The sequence below is a fragment of the Heptranchias perlo genome, chromosome 28, assembly GCF_035084215.1.
Source record: "Heptranchias perlo isolate sHepPer1 chromosome 28, sHepPer1.hap1, whole genome shotgun sequence".
Taxonomy (NCBI): Eukaryota; Metazoa; Chordata; class Chondrichthyes; order Hexanchiformes; family Hexanchidae; genus Heptranchias; species Heptranchias perlo.
The window spans coordinates 16664646-16687055 of record NC_090352.1 but is presented as its reverse complement, the minus strand read 5'-3'; the positions used below and the strand labels follow the sequence as shown (position 1 = coordinate 16687055).

Sequence of the window (22410 nt, the reverse complement as noted above, 5' to 3'; positions counted from 1 at the left end):
TCAAGCCACTTCCAGTAAATCCTGCCCATAGCATTTCAAACACCCTTGGAGAATAATTCTGAGAGAGAGAAGGGAGGGAGGGAGGAGAGAAGGGAGGGAGGGAGAGAGAGGAGGGATGGAGGCGGGCGGGAGAGAGAGAGCCGGGGGGGGGGGGATGGAGAGAGCGGGGGGGGGGGGGGGGAGCGATGGAGAGAGCGGGGGGCAGGAGATGGAGAGAGCGGGGGGGGAGATGGAGAGAACGGGGGGGGAGATGGAGAGAACGGGGGGGGAGATGGAGAGAACGGGGGGGGGAGATGGAGAGAACGGGGGGGGGGAGATGGAGAGAACGGGGTGGGGGGGAGATGGAGAGAACGGGGTGGGGGGGAGATGGAGAGAACGGGGGGGGGGGGGGAGATGGAGAGAACGGGGGGGGGGGGAGATGGAGAGAACGGGGGGGGGGAGATGGAGAGAACGGGGGGGGGGAGATGGAGAGAACGGGGGGGGGGAGATGGAGAGAACGGGGGGGGGGAGATGGAGAGAACGGGGGGGGGGAGATGGAGAGAACGGGGGGGGGGAGATGGAGAGAACGGGGGGGGGGGAGATGGAGAGAACGGGGGGGGGGAGATGGAGAGAACGGGGGGGGGAGATGGAGAGAACGGGGGGGGGGAGATGGAGAGAACGGGGGGGGGGGGAGATGGAGAGAACGGGGGGGGGGGGGGGATGGAGAGAACGGGGGGGGGGGGGGAGATGGAGAGAACGGGGGGGGGAGATGGAGAGAACGGGGGGGGGGGGGGAGTTGGAGAGAACGGGGGAGGGGGAGATGGAGAGAACGGGGGGGGGGGAGATGGAGAGAGCGGGGGGGGGGGAGATGGAGAGAGCGGGGGGGGGGGGGGAGATGGAGAGAGCAGGGGGGGGGGAGATGGAGAGAACGGGGGGGGGGGGAGATGGAGAGAACGGGGGGGGGGGGGAGATGGAGAGAACGGGGGGGGGGGGAGATGGAGAGAACGGGGGGGGGGGGGAGATGGAGAGAACGGGGGGGGGGGGAGATGGAGAGAACGGGGGGGGGGGAGATGGAGAGAACGGGGGGGGGGGAGATGGAGAGAACGGGGGGGGGGAGATGGAGAGAACGAGGGGGGGGAGATGGAGAGAACGGGGGGGGAGATGGAGAGAACGGGGCGGGGGAGATGGAGAGAACGGGGCGGGGTGATGGAGAGAACGGGGCGGGGGAGATGGAGAGAACGGGGCGGGGGAGATGGAGAGAACGGGGGGGGGGAGATGGAGAGAACGGGGGGGGGGGAGATGGAGAGAACGGGGCGGGGGAGATGGAGAGAACGGGGCGGGGGAGATGGAGAGAACGGGGGGGGGGAGATGGAGAGAACGGGGGGGGGGGAGATGGAGAGAACGGGGGGGGGGGAGATGGAGAGAACGGGGGGGGGGGAGATGGAGAGAACGGGGGGGGGGGGAGATGGAGAGAACGGGGGGGGGGGGAGATAGAGAGAACGGGGGGGGGGGGAGATAGAGAGAACGGGGGGGGGGGAGATGGAGAGAACGGGGGGGGGGGGGGAGATGGAGAGAACGGGGGGGGGGGGGAGATGGAGAGAACGGGGTGGGGGGGAGATAGAGAGAACGGGGTGGGGGGAGATAGAGAGAACGGGGGGGGGGGAGATGGAGAGAACGGGGGGGGGAGATGGAGGGAAGGGGGGGAGATAGAGAGAACAGGGGGGAGATAGAGAGTGCGGTGGGGGGGTGATAGAGAGAGCGGGGGAGAGAGAAAAGAGGAGATTGTTTTAGAAATGAATATAAAAACCTGATTACAGCAGAATTTCCACTGGATTCAGAGTCGCCTAATAAGTTGGTGAGATCACGGTCTGTTAAGGCAATGTTCCTTCTGATAATGTTTCTTAAATGAAATTGTGGTGTTGAAGCTAAACCAATAAACAATACAGGAGAGACTGAAGCTTGAATCCTGATGTTGTTCTTCAGCTTACTGTGATGCCAAAACAAGCAAGGTCCACACTGGAGGGTAGAAGTGAAATCTGAGTAATGGTCTTGGTGGCTACGAACAGCACCTCCTGGAAAATGATAGGTGTTTGACAAAATGAAACGGAAATGCCCAGTAATGATGGGTTGCTGTCTCTCCTTTCCACATGAGTGCTGTATGGTGGTGATGGAACAAAAGCCCAGCTTTAGTCTCATTCAGGATGATTCTGTGGGATCATGGTGATTTGGAGCATTAACTGAGAGACACAGCCAGAACAATGATGATAACCAACAGAACTAGTGCAATGCAAATTCCTATAAAGATCATTTTCTGTGGGAAGGGAAGAAAACAACCAGATGAAGCATGCAAAAGATACGACACAAGAAAACGGCAGCAGCAAACAAAATATTCAGAATGTGATGGAGTCCCAGCTGAACACTGGGGGTCTCTCACATGCTGTAGAATAATATGTCCCAAAAGCATGTCATTAGCCCTAAACATCTTTCTCTCTCTCTCACCCATGTCTCTACGGCATAGGGTTAGAGGCTGCTCAGTGGATAACTTGGTGATGTATTACTACAGACAGGCTCAGTGCCAATAGTCTGCCAGCAGCACATTTAGTGCAGATCTCCCCGATGGGGACCATATCAGACAGTGCACAGCACACTGGAGCACTGCAGACAACCATGGAACATGTAGCAGCTCCAGGAACATCTCCAGTATAGACCCCTGACAGAGGTCCTAAGGCCGCCTTTGCTTCCTCCATGGAAACTCCGACTGCTACCATAGAGGTCTCAAGTGCCAGATTGGAGAAAGCTGTCTCTTTCAGTTTGGACGGATTGTTGCAGACAAGCATCACACAGGACTTCACTGCTCTCCTTACAACCATTGGGTCTGCTTTCACAGAGATCAATGCCCAGTACCAGTGGCATGGCCAGAAGATGCAAAGACAATGGTGCTGCCAGGATAGCAGCACAGGTGTGCCATCCCCCCAGGACTCTCCATGGCATAGAGGAGGTGGGGTCAAGTTACCCATGCAGCACAAGACTGCAGCCGACACAAGACCCATCTAAGGACTTATCTGTTGTCAGACAAGGGCAACCACAATCCCAAGAGACTCCTCCTGACACACAACAGCCTAACAGACAGTATTTAGGAGAAGCAATGTTTAGGTTTGAGATCAAGCATCAAACACTGGACCTTGGAAAATCTGCTATGCAGTAAAATTGCAGTGCCCTGTCACGTTGGCACCAGTTATCCATGGAAAAATGATAAAATTGCTAGTACTAGAGGACAATACATCTGTGACTTGCTTGATGCATCTGTGCACAGCTGCTTGGCTGTTACAGATGTGCACAGTGGAAGGTTGAAATGACACCAGCATAGAAGGTGATGGTAACCTTAACAGTCACTGGCAGAGTGGTGGATTTGGTGGAGGTGGGCTGCAGATCTGCTTGCACCAAGTGGCATCACTCTGACAGCTTCCTTTGAAAAGTGAAGCTTTCTCAGGCTCTGCTCCTCGATCAAATGCAGGTAGGACTGCCTCTGTCTGGATGCTCTGGTGTGTGGGTATCAGCAGCTGGTTGCCATGTGCCTATTGAGCAGGACTCATCAGCCTGGCTTCCCTCAATTGCTCCTCTTCCTTATGCAAGAAGCAAAGATGGAGGGAAATTCCAAATGGGAAACCGATTGTTCGCTGTCTTAAAAGAAAAAGCGGGGGTGGGGGGGGGGGAGGTAAATGACAACCAATCAGCAAATGGCGAAATAGGCAGCAACAGCAAAAAACAAAGAGCAGTGAGAAGGTTTTAGCAACAACAGTAGCCAGACATGTTTGTCCTTTTGAATCTATTTCCCCTTCAGGGTAGTACCCAGTATCCAAGGACATCAGTTTCATATGCTGTGATTAAGACACAGTAATAGGTGAGTGGACAATGATGGGAAACAGGATGCCACCACATCACTACCACCTTGTTTACATCCACCTGGCAGGCAGGAATAAAGTTGGTGAGAAAGGGCATTATAGAGCCCTGTGCTATTTCTCACCCTGCCACACCCACCACCTGATTACTACTCAGCAACTGGGGGGAATGCAATGGGAAATCTAGGCTATTAAAAGCATTCGTGTGCTAGTATTCCACAGCGTAATTTGAGCGACCACAGGACACAATACCTCCTGTATGAATGAATATTCTGGAGTTGGTTTGTAGCCTTTAGGGAATTGACCAGATGCCCAGAACTGCACCCAGGGCGCCTGTTTAAGCTAATTTTCTATCCAGTTCCCTATTTTACCCCCTATTCCATGACTCCTTACTTTAGCCATCAATTGTCAGTGTGAAATCCAGTCAAAAGCTTTGTGGAAATCCAACTTTATAATACAGACTCTGTTGCCCTGTCCACTGGGAAGGTAATGTCTGTGAAAAACTCCAGCAGGTGAGTGAAACCTGATCTACTTTACCTGAATCCATTCTGACTCTCCTTTCACAAGTTAATGCTTTTCCAAGTGTTAACCCATTGACTCTTCAAAATGGTTATAAAGGCTTTTCCTATGACCGACATTAAATTGCTGGCCTATAGTTTCCCTTTTAAAATAATGAAGTTATGTCAACTATTTTCAAATCTTTATGATTCTCTCATAAATGACAGTTGAAGCTTCACTAATTTCATTCCCTATTACCTTTATGTTTTATAACCTTATTAGCTTATGTGTTCAAGTTGTCTGGTGCAGTAACTTTGTCTATTTAAGTGTATTCAACCTTTTTAATAATCACATCCATCATTATTGACATACTGTCTAGCTCCTCCATTGCTGTCCCTGGAAATCTGATATCAGACTCAAGCAACTCACCCTCATCTCCGTGAGTACCGATTGGATTTGCAGTAGCTATTTAATAACTGCTGAATCCAGGTTTCCACTATCATTTTAGGTAGACCAATACTCTTTCGCCCATTGTTTAATGAGCACATATTTGAAAAAACCCTTTATTGTTACTTCTGATGTTCTCAGCAATCTAACATTCAGTATTCCACTTCACTTCTCTAATTATTTTTACCACAACCTCCCATCTACTAGATTCTTTACACGTTTTAAAAGCTTAATTCTTATCGTTATTACTTTTTTTTATATCCCTACTGAAAATAGGCTTCCATTGCCCTGTCATCTGTTTTGATTCAGCTGGAATAAATTTCAATTTAAGTTTCACAAACACGTCCTTAAATACTTTTCCATTGTCGATCTTTCATTTATGATGTTTTCCAAATAAACGCAAGTCATTTGAAACTGTGATATTTATAACATTAACATGAAAATCCTGTTTGCTATTTTAACAAATGTTTTAACCAATTATGGATAATACCTTCATTAAATTTTGTCCAGAGGAATTTCATAAAATACGCAGTTTTAAAATCTCATATTTGTGTCACATCCTCATGAGCAAGACTGTGATGATATTATGCTCACTGGGTCCTACCATGGCCTTATGTACCAATTCTGGGTTGTTAGTAAAGATTTGGGGGTAGAGTTTCTGCTTGTTTATGCCAGTAATATCAGTGCAATCACGGCGGAATCGGCCGAACCAGCGCAAAAGAATTTTAAGCGTAAGTGAGTTACGTCCAAAACCACTTACGTTCGTGTTTTCCGTGATCTTTTACGCAGGTTCATGATTCAATTCGCTTGAATCAGGCCCCGCCCACAAAACTGGCCATGCCCCCAGGTCGAAATTGCGAGATTCCACTGATTGTGCTGATTAGGGATGGCTCTTCAAATTGCGCGCATTTTCTTAGGCGTGCAGGCACTAGTAGGCACATTTGAAAAGTTTTCTCATATCAAAAAATATATAATTTACTAAGAAACTGACTAGTGTACATCAATGAAATTATTAAATGGTCCAGTATAGTTTTTTTTAAAGTCATTTTCAGTGATTTTAAATCAGGTTATTCATAGGTGGGGGACTGGACACATTAAAAATGCTTATTTTTGGTGATCATAGAATCAGAAGTTTACGGTATAGGAGGCCGCCATTCGGCCCACCTTGTCTGTGCTGGCCAAAAAACAGCTATCCAGCCTAATCCCACTTTCCAGCTCTTGGTCCGTAGCCTTGTAAGTTACGGCTCCTCAAGTGCACAATCAAGTACCCTTTAAATGCGATGAGGGTTTCTGCCTCTACCACCCTTTCAGGCAGTGAGTTCCAGACCCCCACCAACCTCTGGGTGAAAAAATTTCTCCTCAACTCCCCTCTAATCCTTCTACCAATCACTTTAAATCTAAAGCCCCCTGGTTATTGACCTCTCTGCTGAGGGAAATATGTCATTCCTATTCACTCTATCTAAGGGCAGCAGGCACAGGGGAACAACACCACCTGCACGTTCCCCTCCAAGTCACACACCATCCCAATTTGGAAACATATCACTGTTCCTTCATCGTCGCTGGGTCAAAACCCTGGAACTCCCTTCCTACTGTGGGAGAACCTTCACCACACGGACTGCAGCGGTTCAAGAAGGCAGCTCACCACCACCTTCTCAAGGGCAATTAGGGATGGGCAATAAATGCTGGCCTCGCCAGCGACGCCCACATCCCATGAACGAATAAAAAAAAATCACCTCATAATTTTATATACCACAATTAAATCTCCCCTCAGCCGCCTCTGTTCCAAAGAAAACAACCCCAGCCTATCCAATCTTTCCTCATAACTAAACTTCTTCAGCCCTGGCAACATCCTTGTAAATCTCCTCTGTACCCTCTCTAGTGCAATCACATCTTTCCTGTAATGTGGTGACCAGAACTGTACGTAGTACTCAAGCTGTGGCCTAATTTAATAATTAATGTGATAAACCCATTTTCAACTGTATTAATAATACTGCACCAGGTTACCACTCTTAAATACATCAAGGAATACTTTTTAATGGAAAGAAAATAAAAGAAGAATTACATTCTATTATGCTGCCCGATTGTGCTGGTTCATTGAAGATTTTACGTTTGTGATCATGCAAATAAATTTTAGCGGAAACTTGAACTGTATCCTAACTTCGAGCACATTTTGGGCGTAATTTCCCGATCGCGCCCAAAACAGACACACACCCCTAGATCCAGAATTTAGGTTCTAACATTTGTGGAGTGCAACAGAATCTGGCTTTAAATTTAGCACAGGCCAGGACACATGAATTGTACTTGAATATTATAAATTCTCAAATAACAAGGTAACACTTCTTTGGGCTCCTGCCAAACCTCCCAGCCGACAGTCTGGCACAGTGGTTTATGTACAGGCTACATGGCAACACTTAAACATTCTCACATGGACAACACGTCTGCTTCCCATCCATGTCCTTGGGGTTTATTTTGATTTCTTGATATATATTAATGACTTGGACTTGGGTGTACAGGGCACAATTTCAAAACTTGCAGATGACACAAAACTTGGAAGGGTAGTACACAGTGAAGAGGATAGTGATAGACTTTAAGAGGATATAGACAGGCTGGTGGCATGGCGGACACGTGGCAGATGAAATTTAACGCAGAAAAATGCAAAGTGATACATTTCAGTAGGAAGAACGAAGAGAGGCAATATAAACTAGAGGGCACAACTCTAAAAGGGGTACAGGAACAGAGAGGTCTGGGGGTGTATGTACACAAATCGTTGAAGGTGGCAGGGCAGGTTGAGAAAGCGGTTAAAAAAGTATACGGGATCCTGGGCTTTATAAATAGGGGCATAGAGTACAAAAGTATAGAAGTCATGATGAACCTCTATAAAACACTGGTTCGGCCACACCTGGAATATTATGTCCCGTTCTGGGAATCGCACTTCAGGAAAGATGTGAAGGCCTTAGAGGGGGTGCAGAAGAGATTTACTAGAATGATTCAGGGATGAAGGACTTTAGTTACGTGGATAGATTGGAGAAGCTGGGGTTGTTTTCCTTGGAACAGAGACGGTTGCGAGGAGATTTGATAGAGGTATTCAAAATCATGAAGGGTCTAGACAGAGAGAAACTGTTCCCATTGGTGGAAGGGTCAAGAACCAGAGGACATAGATTTAAGGTGATTGGCAAAAGATCCAAAAGCGCCAAGAGGAAAAGCTTTTTTACTCAGTGAGTGGTTAGGATCTGGAATGCACTACCCGAGGGGTTGGTGGAGGCAGATTCAATCATGGTCTTCAAAAGGGAACTGGATAAGTAATTGAAAGGAAAAAAATTGTAGGGCTACGGGGAAAGGGCGGGGGAGCGGGACTAGTTGGAATGCTCTTTCATAGAGCTGGAGAGGACTTGATGGGCTGAATGGCCTCCTTCCGTGCTGTAGCCTTTCTATGATTCTAAAAAGTGCACATATCCTGGGATGCTTTGTATTGAAATAGATTAAACTGCAATAAATGTACTAGGGTAGGCTACATTGGAATGGATTAAACTATGATAAATGTATTGGGATAGATTGCATTGGAATAGTTGAAACGGTGCTAAATTTATTGGGGTAAGTGGTATTAGGTACATTGTACAAAGACCTATTATATCAGGACAGTCCTGAAATAGACCTTGCCAAATGTAATCTTTGGGTTGATTGCATCTAGATAAATTGGCTTGGAATTAATAGCATCACAACAGAATGTATGGGGATAGATTAATTTGCGATAGGTTGCAACAGGCAGATTTTATTAGAAAAGATTCAATTGTACTGATTGCTTCAGGTGAAACTGGCAGGATGAAAGGTTCCTCCATCTGCTGGCTGTAAGATTTTTACAAAATTGAAGTCAGTCTTGGCCCAGGCTTGGTGGACATTGGTCCATGGTATTAAACTACACATAATCTGGCACAATTGGCACTAAACTGGCAATCTCTCCCAGGGTGGTTTGTGCGGGAAGTAGAAAAAGTCACAGTGGTGCAAAAGTGACGCTCTTCTGAGGCTAATGTGAAGGGATGTGTTTACAGCGGAGCAGAGACCTTGCTTTGTATCAGGCCATGTGATATCTGCTCGGAGTGCTTGATGCTTACGCTCGGCAAGAAAGTAGAAAAAAAGTGTTCCATTCTCTAACATTGACATCACTCAACTAGGAGAACACAAAAATAGGGACATTGGGATAAATTGCATCAGAATGTACTGTGGCAGCTGCGTTGTGCTGGGATACATCCAGTTAGACTAATTAAACAGATTGCACTGGAGAGATTTTATTAAGAATGATTGTATTGAGATATATTATAACAGGGTGAATGATATCAAGCTAAGTTTATTTGTTAGACATTGCACTAGTATTGATTTGACAAGGACCTATTGCATTCTGATACATTATATTATGAATAGATTGGATTATGTTGGGAGAGATCAGAGTCTTTGGAATACATTATAATAGGATACATAAGACTGGAACAAACTGCATTGCCACAGATCAGGTCATATATATTGGCCAGAATAGGAGATCAACTTCATTGGGCAGCATGGATTATATTTGAATATTGAATAGCTTAGACCAGGATAAATTGCATTTAGCAAGAATGTTCAGGGGACAGGTTGTATTGAGTCAGATACTGGGATGGATGTTGGGGTGAACATTAGCACAGTCTCAGGATAGATTGTAAGGGGAATGTAAAGCTTGATGTTTTTTCCTGTTCCCCATTATTTCATTGAATGGTCATCAAGTCACCACATTCAGAAGCTCTGCCCCCAATATCCCACCAACTGTCACTGCAAATAGAACTGGAACTTCCTGTCATGATGTTACCTTAGAATCGGTGGTGCTTACGGTGAGTGGAGGACGCTGCTTTGGAATGCAAACCACTGGCTGGCTTGGTGTGGGCAAAATTGTGAATGAAAGGATTAGCATTCCAGAAGCTGCTTCACAGAGCATCCATGGACAGGAAAAAGAAATGGAAGAACCACAGAATGCAGTAAGTATTAAGTCAGAGCAGCAAAGTGCATGTTTCTCTGCCAGGGCTCCATGTACGTAGGGTTTGTCTTCCCTCTCATACTATTCTTAACTGACATTCTTTAACATGCAATACAGAATGGAACAATACGACTGGTCTCCGCACCATATACCACTGAGAATGAACAGCGGCCGGGCGTATGTTACAAGGCTATGTTGTGAATAGATGACATCATGTACCGTGGCATTAAAGCTCAAGCAGTTTACACCATTATCCAACCTCCCCGAGTGTGCTTGAGACACCAGCTCATGCTCCTCACTGAGTTTTAATTTCCAGGGAAGAGCCACTTTATTTTTCTGTGTTACTACATTGTGTGACATACAGACATTGCTTAACAATGTTATCACCCTGACTCAGCAGTACCAGTGAGGCGGAGAATCTGATAAAGACTTGTTCTGAAGTTATACCAAAGAGAGGTATAGTGCTCCTATGTATATTTTATAATTTACCACGTTATTGGGTCTAACACTCCCACGTGTATACTATATAACAGCACACCACATATCACTGGATCTAACACGCCGTGTGTATACTATATGACAGCATACCACGTGTCACTGGGTCTAACACTCCCGTGTGTATACTATATAACAGCATACCACATATCACTGGATCTAAAACTCTGCGTGTATACCATATGACAGCATACCATGTGTCACTGGGTCTAACATTCCGCATGTATACTATATAACAGCATACCACATATCACTGGATCTAAAACTCTGCGTGTATACCATATGACAGCATACCATGTGTCACTGGGTCTAACATTCCGCATGTATACTATATAACAGCGTACCACATGTCACTGAGTCTAATGCTCCTGTATAACTTTTTTATTTCGGTTTGTGCATCTATAATTATCTTGCTTCTGATTTATTGTGTCATGTGTATACAGGCCGCAGGACGGCTAGCGACCGATAAAGGCCGCAGGACGGCTAGCGACCGATACAGGCCGCAGGACGGCTAGCGACCGATACAGGCCGCAGGACGGCTAGCGACCGATACAGGCCGCAGGACGGCTAGCGACCGATACAGGCCGCAGGACGGCTAGCGACCGATACAGGCCGCAGGACGGCTAGCGACCGATACAGGCCGCAGGACGGCTAGCGACCGATACAGGCCGCAGGACAACCTGGAGCGCAACATGTGAACACAAGGCTCGAGAAACATTTTTTTCTGTGGTCTCTTGTGATGGGATGGGGGAAGCACAATTCACAAATGGGGTCGCCCACACTGCATGCTGGGGTGGAGACACTTGCACTACTCACCCTTCGCGCTTTACTCTGGTACTTAACCGCCTTTTTCGTGTCGGACACTGCCCTCTCTACGTAGTCAACTGAGTGCTCAACGTTGTATTCGATCCTGTCTATCATCTCTCCCTGGGCATTGAGGAAAAGAGCAGAGACACATGAAAATAATAGCTCTACTTAGGATGCCGCTCTCTTCGGCCACCTACCCGTCTGCTTGTACCCTGAAAATTAACTGCTTTTTTTGTGTAGTCCTTCGCCTGCCCAACATAATCCGTTGCATTGATGACATTCTGCTCGATGCTGTTGACCATGTCGCCCTGAAACAGAAGGAAAATAGTTCACATCCACGGAGAACTCCAAACCCCGCCGAGCACACATAATGCAAGCATCACCCCTTCTTCTTTCTCATCCGCCCACACCTTACAACAGACCCTGGCCAGGGGCCCACGTGCAGCCTCCTGGGGGCTCCACACTCCAACCCTGCAGTAACTTCTGCCCTGTTGCACAGAGTCCATCCTTCTGCTCAGTGTGTCCCACTAATGGCTCAGCTGAATGGGAACTCAGTGTGGGGAGAAACACAGCTTAAAGCCGCGTCCCGCCACTACAAGGTGTGCCATTCACACTCTCCGGGACACGCTTATCAGGTTCCTCGATCACTCCCCTGTGGAGAGTTGCTGAAATCACTAAAGGGTGGATTTAGTTTTTGAATCTAGCAGATGATGATTTCATTTATTTAATGGAGGGTTTCCAGGCTTTATCACTGCTGTTCAGAACTTTTAAACTGGGATGAGAATTCCTCTGAACACTATATGTATCTGTAGATTTTTCCTGGCTCGCCCTCAAGGGAAAGCCCATTTGCCCAGATGCAAAGGTCAGTGAAATGGGGCAAAGGCCTGTTTCGCTTGGTCTCCAGTAGATGCCGGACTAAATATCCCATGCCCCTGAGGTGGGTAGGAACGTTCCTGGTATCCCCCTTTTCATTTTTCCTCCAGCTGCCGCAAATGCCCACTGACTGGAGGGCCAAAGATGGGAGGTTACAGATTATTTAATAAAAAGTTTGAAACCCCCGCCCTCCCAGGATGTTTGTTAATTTTTCATGTGATTTATATCAATTCGTGTTAATTGTATTCAGGTGGTGTGTGCCAACTGGGGACTCTCTTGTATCCTTTTTATACGAGAGCTTATCTAGGGTGTGGTGTGTGTGTAAGGGGGAATCTCTGTGAATAACGGCTTGGAAGCAACTGAAGACCAGGCTCATGTATTCTATCTTTCACCACTTGGCTATCCAATGTTTAGATCTAATTGGGACCTTCCAGTTACTGGTCTCCGTCTGCAGCCAGAAGATCCCAACATGCTGCTGCGGATCTGAGAGATTGGCCCCTTCCGTCAGCGCTAGGCCCTGCCGAGGGTCAGCAAATCCTTGCTGTTCCTGTCCAGTGTTGGTGGGGGGTGGGGGGGCAGGAAAATCTGCCCTTTCTTATCCATATAGCAACCAGAGGCATTCTCACCCACTCGCAGCAGTTGCATCGAGATTGCCTCCGGAGCCTGGGCCTGGCACTATGTGGTGTGGCTCGTTCCAACAGTAGCAAGCGGTAGCTTTACCCAACTGCTCTGCTGCCGGTATTTACCAGGCGGGGGGAGAAACCAAGTGAACTATCCTGCAGTGCCACAAGTCTGCAGTCTCAGCAGGGTTGGTGACATGTTTCTACATAAAAGAAAAACCTGAGATCATGCAAACTACATATACCATCATGCAAACTACACAGTCACTGCGTGCTTCAAACACTCAGATGCCATTACCTGCAGGACTCCACCATCCAGTCCAGGGTATTAGCAGCAGGAGAAAACATAGGCCGTTACCAGCATAGGAAGAACAGGCTCACAGGCACAGCTTCCCAGTGACACTGTGGATCAGCGCTGCAGTGAGCTCACAGATCAACAATCAGACAGCACAATTCTATTACTCCCTCTCCGCCAGTTCACTCTTTAATCTATTTTGTTTTAGTTTTCCATAATTAACTGTCCCTTTAGTCCACACAAAGTGGAGAAATCCTACTTCTAGCCCCTGCCCAGAGTGTCAGAGGGTGGGAAAGAGTGCATGTCTGGAGTGGGAGCTTTTTGTGAGTGATCATAGAATCATAGAAAGTTACGGCACAGAAGGAGGCCATTCGGCCCATCGTGTCCGTGCTGGCCAAAAAAGATCTGTCCAGCTTAATCCCACTTTCCAGCACTTGGTCCGTAGCCCTGTAGGTTACGGCACTTCAAGTGCATATCCAAGTACTTTTTAAATGAGTTTCTGCCTCTATCACTCTTTCAGGCAGTGAGTTCCAGATCCCCACCACCCTCTGGGTGAAACATTTCTCCTCAGCTCCCGTCTAATCCTTCTACCAATTACTAGAACTGATCAGATGAGGTGATTGGTATGAGTAACTGGAGGAGGGGAAAGAGAGGAAGATTCTGTATGTGAAGCAGTTGTCCTGCCCTTAGCTTATTGGTAGCACAGAACAGAGCCCGGAACAGGGGACTTGTCTGTCGTCTCGCCAGTGGCTCTTAGTCAGAAGTCATAGGTTCAAGCCCCACCCCAGAGGCTATATATACACAGACATTCCAATGCAGTACTGAGGGAGTGCTGCACTGTTGGAGGTGCCGTTTTGCGGAACAGGCTTGAGGGGCTGAATGGTCCACTCCTGTTCCTATAAACCTGTTGGTGGTGTGGGCGACTCACCATCGTGAACAGGTTTTATTGTTACTGTGTTGGAGCATTGTTCACTCCGCTCCCTACCTGGAGCTCTGGTAGGATCCTGAAATCTGCTAACTCTGCCAGTCCTTCTCCTTATCAACTGAAAGCAGGTTCTGAATGGGACATGTATTCCTCAATCCCAAAGTGAAAAGCTTGCTCCTAGGCCCCGCTAAATGAGTGTCAACATATTTGGAGATTTTCACAAATAGAAGCACAGAGCCTCACATCAGATGGGGAGGGGGTAAGATGTCACTGCACTCAGGCCTAAGTTATTATTAATAACTAGTGACTCTCCAGTGACATTGCTCATGTTTAGAAGGAGGAAATTTAATGTCTTTCAGCTGTGCTTGTTTTAATGGACAGGAAGGTTACAGCGCCACTTGTGGAGGAAGTAGGAATAGCAGGTGTTACCCATTGACTGGGAGGGGGTGGGGGGGCATATTTGCAATTCCAATTCACTTCTCTGCCTGGGTTTGTGGAACTGGGGTTTCCTGGGTGGGGCCCACCTGAACCCTGGCACTAAGAGGACAGTGCCTCTCATGGAGCAGTGAGGTAAATGCCTCTTCTGGTGTGTTACCAAGTCATACAGATCAAGAAGGTCTGAAGTTCCATCCCCAGTCTGTGTTAAATTTGCTAATCTTCGCTGGGTGATGGTAAAGGCGGTGCAATTGGACTCAGCACCGTTGGCTTGGGAAGGAAAAAGTGGTAAGGGGAGAAAACTGGAAGGAAGATTCAGGAAATAAGTCTAAAAACTAAAAAGTAAGAACATGCAGCTTTATATTAAGGTCAGTCTGGGATGGACACAGGGTGGGTGACACATAAGCAACTACCCTGAAATTAATGCTCTCCTTTAACGTCGATATGTAGAACACTCTTCATTGAGCAATGGCTTTACAAGCACACTGTAAAGTGAAATTTCTTTCACACACACACACCCCTAAGGGACTCATCTGATCAGGACTTTGTGGCAGTCCGTTAGTGCAGCCAGCCACTGCAGCTAAAATCAGCATTATCATGGAGACATAAAGGTTTTTTATTCAATCTGCCATCACTGATCACTAGTTCACAGCTAGTGTTTGGGGTGCAGCTTCAGGGTGAGAGCTCTCTCTCTGTACATTCCTTCTCTTACCTGGCTTTCCACCAGCATTGCCATATCCATGAACATATCGTGGAGCTCGCGGATACAGTTCTCCAGTTTGATGATCTCATGGTGTCGTGTCTCAATTTCATTCAGTGCCTGCTTCGTGATGTTGGAGTCCATTATGATCTATGGGAGAGAGCACACGCAGGATCAGCTGATCACCCGGTCAAGATGGAACATTCCAGGCCTGACCAGATAGATACAAAGCCTGGCATGGATCTCTACCCACCGTATCTGGGCATGTTCTCAACAAAAAAGTTACATTTAAGAAAAGATGCTTTGGCCTCTCAGCACTTGCACAAAGCACCTCCTTCTCCCTCTGTCCTTTTTGAATGCTTTGGCCAAGTCCACATTCATGGAGCTTGGTGACTGAAATTCTCCATAGAGTAACCGTTCCTAAGTGTGAAGTGGTTACTCCTGCATTACCTTTACACCTGGCTTCCTTAGGTATCACTACACCTCTACTACATGTGAAGACCAATTGAGGGCAGGATTTCTCCCCAGACCAATTCTCAACAGACTTTCTGAAGTTGATGGAGACATTCCACATCACATTCCATCAACTGGTGAGACAACAGGCAAGTCCCCTGTTCCGGGCCCTTTGTCAAAGTCACTCTAAGATGTGAAAGCATCGTTACAGACACTTCTCTCTTCTGGTTTTCTTCACAACATTGTGGAAGTATGAGCCTTCATTCAAAGCCACCCTACAGTGATCAGCCTGTGAATCTGTGTTCTGGTGCTCCACAGTCCACAGGAGGCCGGTGCTCCACAGTCCACAGGAGGCCGGTGCCCCACAGTCCACAGGAGGCCGGTGCCCCACAGTCCACAGGAGGCCGGTGCCCCACAGTCCACAGGAGGCCGGTGCCCCACAGTCCACAGGAGGCCGGTGCCCCACAGTCCACAGGAGGCCGGTGCCCCACAGTCCACAGGAGGCCGGTGCCCCACAGTCCACAGGAGGCCGGTGCCCCACAGTCCACAGGAGGCCGGTGCCCCACAGTCCACAGGAGGCCGGTGCCCCACAGTCCACAGGAGGCCGGTGCCCCACAGTCCACAGGAGGCCGGTGCCCCACAGTCCACAGGAGGCCGGTGCCCCACAGTCCACAGGAGGCCGGTGCCCCACAGTCCACAGGAGGCCGGTGCCCCACAGTCCACAGGAGGCCGGTGCCCCACAGTCCACAGGAGGCCGGTGCCCCACAGTCCACAGGAGGCCGGTGCCCCACAGTCCACGCCTTCTCAGGGCAGCTAGGGATAGGCAATAAATGCAGCATAGCTGGCATCATCCACATCCTGAGTACAAGCCAGCTAGCTTGTGAGCCTACGACACATGATCCAACTTTACTACGAAACCACACCAAGAGTAAGCTGCAGGTTTTATCGATTTTGTATCATAAATATTTGTCCTTTTTAATCTACTTTTGATAAACTGCTATGATTGACAACGCTGTAACGCATAAGATCAGGCTTTCATTATTGATCAGATCCAATGCTTGTGCATCCAGCCATTATCACTTCCCATTAAGTTGCAGCACAATAGCCCTCGGGAAACCTTTCGCAAGGCTACTCCCAGACTGGGGCTCGAGGCTGGGTGTGGGACAATGCATTGGATGAAGGTCAGCTTCGTTTAGTGGGGAGAAATCCTGTCCTCAATCAGGTTTGTGCACAAAGGAGAAGAGACACTTTGCCAAATGCTGTAAAAACAAGGGAGGGTAGGATTCAGATTCAGGGTCAGGCTCTGGGCAATGTTTACACATATTGATGCCAGATCTAACACTACTGAGGTGGAGCCAGCCCCTTTGTCATCTTCATTAGAGCTGCAATCCAGGGAAGGATGCAATCCTGATGCACTGTAACAGCAGGAGTCCCTGATCCAAATATTCTAACAAATAGTTGTTCTTTATCCTTGAGCCAATTTCTTATCCATTCCCAAGATTTACCTGTAATCCCCACAGCTTTAAATATGACTCATAACCCTTTGTGTAGAACTCTGTCCAATGTGTTTTAGAAGTCTAGGTACACCATGTAGTGGGACGTTCCCAGTCCAGTTGGGCTGCCACTACCTTGAAGAACTTAAATAAGTTGATCAGGAAAGTTCTTTCCCATCTGATTCCATGTTGATTGCTGTTAATTGGGCTGTTATTGTACAGTTATTACTTAAGAGGACTTTCCTCAGAGGCACGATAGATAGATGGAAAGAAAGGATGAACTTACATATACATAGTGCCTTTTCGGACATCCTCACGATGCCCCAGAGTGCTCTACAACTAATGGATACTGTTTGAAGGACTGTCGTTGTGATGTAAGTAAAAATGGCAGACAATTTACACCCAGGAATATCCCACAAACAGAAAAGATCATTTGTTTTTGGTTGAGGGAAGAATGTTGGAGAACGCCTAGCTCTTTTTCATACATACCATGGGATCTTTAACCTCCGCATGAACAGATAGAGAAGGCCTCGGTTTCACAACTCATCTGAAAGATAGTGACTCCGACAATGTATTACACTGAAGTATCAGCCTAGATTATGAGCTCAAGTTTGTGGTAGGGTTTTCTTCTGGCTAAGAGGCAAGAGTGTAACCAACTGAGCCAAACTGATGCTTAAATGCCAATTTTTTTTTAAACTCACTGCTTTTTTTTGCTGTAACTTAAAATTTAATGCCTTTGTTGTTGCTTAGTACACTTTCTGTGCGACTGATTCCAGCGTAATCATCGTCCTGCGTAACGGATTCTGTCTCACTAAAGGACTTAGCATCACATTGTTGGGGAGAAAAAGACACACTGCACTCACCCCAGATGTGAAGATAGCAGGATTCCCACTCTCCAGCATGTCTTCCAGCTCCTCATTTGTGGTCGTTCTCCCAGCTGGAATAAAGCACATAAGACACTCTTATGAGTTTTGCCTCCATTACTAATTCACAATTCATCACTAACACATTAAGATCACAACTTCAAACTCAAACCCATCACTGTTCTCTCATGTCCATGCTACACACCATGTATGACCCATCTCAGTGCTGGGAATATCTACTGTAAAACAAACCCCTTTCTATTGACCACAAGGTTATCTTCACTAGTTTGTCTCTGTCTCTCTGAATTCTATCAATGCTCAACCTTGCTGCGGAGAATTGGGAGTTCCCTGATAATCACAATCAAGGAATCCCTGCACCCGGCTCCCAGCTAATCACGCTCAAAGAATTCCGGCTCCCTGATAATCACACTCGAAGAATTCCAGCTCCCTGATAATCACACTCGAAGAATTCTGGCTCCCTGATAATCCTCTGGATGAATATCTTCCACAAGACAGCAAGATAAAAAGAAACTCTGATTAAAAAGTAAACAGAAATGCCAGTTGTAGAGAGGACCTGGGACTCCTGGTTGGGGATCAGCCCTCGAGTAAACGATTGGTTTCTCCTTGGTAATTGTGGTCATTCAGGAGTTGATAAAACGTGTCGCCATGCCAACAGCTTTGGGGGTAAAAGCGGTTCTTGGGGAGCACTGACCGAGCTCCTGGTTCAAATCTTGGTATGGGCTGAGTTAGGTAATCTCAGCCAGGCCAGGGGTAGAGGATACAATTGGTCTCAGTGCCTCTGGGCTACAGAAAGGTGGGGGTGGGGGGGAAGTCAACCAGGGTTCGTGCTCCTGATCATTATCACTATTGGAAAGTGTGTGTGAATGTTAGGTGAGGACTGAACTCAACTGTGATGCCTCCAAAGGAGAATAGCCTGCCAACACTCACTGACAAGGCTCAGATGGGAAGAATGGCCACTTGCTTGAGGTACCCAAGGGCAATTGGCACCTGGAAGACTGTAGCCCAGCATAAGTCAGCGCCTCTAAGAGAACAGTGGAGAGAATGGAAACAAAAAGAACCACCTAGGAGAGGTATGCAGTTGAGGAACACTTCTATTAAAGAGTGACTGTTACGGGTAGGGGCTGACATTCCAGTTAGACATCAGAGAGGACCAGTGTCCAAAGCAGGCAGCTGTCGATATAATAAATCCATGGACAGTGGGTGCAGTGCCAATGCTACGCCACCAGATGTCACCAGGGAAAGCTAGAGACACATGGGGCAAAACTATCTGAGTCCCACTACCACGGACAGGGTCACTTGTCAGATAACTGCAGTGCTGCGAGAGGCCCCACATCACAGGCGCAGGATCTCAAAATACTTTGTGCCTAGGGCCTGATCATCATCAGCGCTGTCTGCAGTTTGAATCCGGGAATCCAGTAGCCGACTCCCGAAAGTTGAGGAATGAGCTCCTGTCTCAGTCTCCAACTGTGTTTTCGGAATTCTCTCCTTGGCCCCACAATGAAAGCTTTGGCCTCCCCCCCCCCCACACCGTGATTTCGCCCCTCTCTCCGATCGGGGGAACCCCGCAGGACGGCCCGATGGCCGATCCCACCACTTACCTGCTCTCGGCGAGCCGGGTGATTTTCTGCTGTGTTTTGCCCGGAATGGGCTGGGTCTCATTCTGCTGCAGACGGGCGGGAAATTAACACGCCAGCGCAGTTCCCCCTTGGAAACCCGCTGGAATTTAAAAACCAGGCCCATGCCCCCCCTTTAGGTTTCAGTTCTTTATACAACTGTCACTCACTCAGCCTCTCTGTACACCACTGACTGAAGGGCTGCAGACCTCCATTGTACACTAACCTTCCCACAGATGTGTATGTGCGCACACACATATACTCACTCTCACATACACAATCAAATTCACGCATGCGTACACACTGATGCACAAACACATGCACATATACATACACACGTATACTCACTCTCACATACACAATCAAATTCACGCATGCGTACACACTGATGCACAAACACATGCACATATACATACACACATATACTCACTCTCACATACACAATCAAATTCACACATGCGTACACACACTGATGTACGCACACATCCCATAACACTGACAGATTGGATTGGGTGTAAACCCAGGTTCACAATGACAGCACTGGATTTTGTACTTGTTTGTGGTAACACCAAAGGCATGCCCCAGAAAGTTGTCCAGGTGGATTCCAAATTCTAAACTCTCAAGTTTCAGGCTAACTGAACTGTAGCTGCCTTAGTTTTGATTCCCCTTGGATACCTCAGGGAGCTGCACATGCCCAGTTGGCTATTGAGTTCTTACATTTTTTTTTAACCTGTGTGAATTAATATTTTCTGATATTTTACGTAAAATTACATAGAACGTCCAGTACAATAACAGGCCATTCGGCCCAACAGGTGCATACTGGTATTTATACTCCACACGAGCCTCCTCCCTCCCTACTTCATCTAACCCTATCAGCATATCCTTCTATTCCTTTTTCCCTCATATGTTTATCGAGCTTCCCCTTAAATGCATTTATGCTATTTGCCTCAACCAGTCCTTGTGGTAGAGAATTCCACATTCTTACCACTCTCTGGGTGAAGACATTTCTCCTGAATTCCCTATTGGATTTATTAGTGACTATCTTATATGGCCTCTCAATTTTTCCAGGTCCCAGTTTGGCCTGAGCTTCAGACTCTGTCAGATGCTCGATCAACACTAATTGTCTATTTGGTCTCTTTCAAAATCCTGTTCATTTTTTTGGAAATCATTTGTGATCTGCTTTCAAACAGAAGTCTACGAGAGTCTCGATTCCTGCTCCATTGTCAATCTCAACACATGTTATCCAGCAGGAGGCACACTTATCAAAGAGGATCCCTCATCTCCTCCATCCATGAGCTGAGACAGCCCTGAACTCTCCCTGCACACCTACAGAGGTCCGACAAAGGGCTAGAACTGGAACCTGGCCTCTAAGCTGCAGCTCTGTGCTATACAGCTGATGCTATTAAGCTGCTCTGGGAACCAATCTCAAGATTGGGAGGCTTCTTTTTTCTTGATGTCCAGTAAATACACAGTAAGATTAAAACAGATGTGTAAATTCAACCTAGAACATTAATGCTTGGGGACAAGATTCACAAATGCTCAAACAGTCTATCCCACCCTTGAACTGTGCCACTGATCCCAGTACCTACCAGGTGAGTGGGTTTGGAAGGAACCCCCTGCAACTTCTTCTGACACTTCAGTTATATCGGTCTTGTCTAATTTGCTGTGATCCTGGGAATGCTTTAATTCAATCTCCTGATCATTTCCCATCTCCACGTCTGCCTTCATTTTTCTATAGAGTTGTCTCCAATCAAATGGAGCACAGATCCAGGATGCTGACATTTCCAATTGGTATCCGTATGTGGAGGTATCCCTGGTTGGGAAAAGCTCTGACCCCTTGCAGTCTGCCCTGCTTCTCAGCCGAGGATCTGGAACCACCCCTTTTAGCCACTCCCTCTAATGAAGCAGCAGGTGATGGGATGAAGGGTGGGGGCAAGTCAGGTTACAATCAGGAGCTCAACTTATTCAAATTTATTGCAAATGTGCTGGGTTTAAAAACATCCAACAAAAGCCCAAGAATGAGCCTGATCCTGACTATCTAGGCCACTCACCGAGCTGACCCTCACAACTCTGCCACTCTCCCAGCTGACCCTCACAACTCTGCCACTCACCGAGCCGACCCTCACAACTCTGCCACTCTCCCAGCTGACCCCCTCGGCTCTGCCACTCTCCCAGCTGACCCCCTCGGCTCTGCCACTCTCCCAGCTGACCCTCTCGGCTCTGCCACTCTCCCAGCTGACCCTCTCGGCTCTGCCACTCTCCCAGCTGACCCCCTCGGCTCTGCCACTCTCCCAGCTGACCCTCTCGGCTCTGCCACTCTCCCAGCTGACCCTCTCGGCTCTGCCACTCTCCCAGCTGACCCCCTCGGCTCTGCCACTCTCCCAGCTGACCCCCTCGGCTCTGCCACTCTCCCAGCTGACCCCCTCGGCTCTGCCACTCTTCCAGCTGACCCCCTCGGCTCTGCCACTCTCCCAGCTGACCCCCTCGGCTCTGCCACTCTCCCAGCTGACCCCCTCGGCTCTGCCACTCTCCCAGCTGACCCTCTCGGCTCTGCCACTCTCCCAGCTGACCCCCTCGGCTCTGCCACTCTCCCAGCTGACCCCCTCGGCTCTGCCACTCTCCCAGCTGACCCTCTCGGCTCTGCCACTCTCCCAGCTGACCCCCTCGGCTCTGCCACTCTCCCAGCTGACCCTCTCGGCTCTGCCACTCTCCCAGCTGACCCTCTCGGCTCTGCCACTCTCCCAGCTGACCCTCTCGGCTCTGCCACTCTCCCAGCTGACCCTCTCGGCTCTGCCACTCTCCCAGCTGACCCTCTGAAGTAAAAGCTGCCACTGGCCAAGGGCAGCCCAACATAAAGGGGTAGTATATTAAGTACCCAGTATGGCCAGAAGTAGAATGGTATACTGGACCATTGCGGCCCACTTTACTCCTTGGGTCCACTGCGTCTGTTGTAGATTTTTTTAACCTGACCAGCTGATCCAGCAGGTTTATCCAG

The 22410-nt window shown here is 48.0% G+C and overlaps 1 protein-coding gene across 1 annotated transcript in view; it reads right to left on the bottom strand.

Moving 5' to 3' along the window:
- Nucleotides 1-1891: 1891 nt before the first annotated feature.
- LOC137299254 (syntaxin-1A-like) overlaps nt 1892-22410 on the bottom strand; it is a 194812-nt gene continuing 174293 nt past the window's right edge. Inside the window, exons 7-11 of the mRNA XM_067967917.1 lie at nt 17782-17855; nt 14985-15122; nt 11322-11432; nt 11134-11244; nt 1892-2290 (exon numbers count right to left, since the gene is read on the bottom strand). Of these exons, the coding sequence (XP_067824018.1) occupies nt 2213-2290; nt 11134-11244; nt 11322-11432; nt 14985-15122; nt 17782-17855 (512 nt within the window). The 3' untranslated portion in view covers nt 1892-2212. The remainder of the gene's footprint in view (nt 2291-11133; nt 11245-11321; nt 11433-14984; nt 15123-17781; nt 17856-22410) is intronic.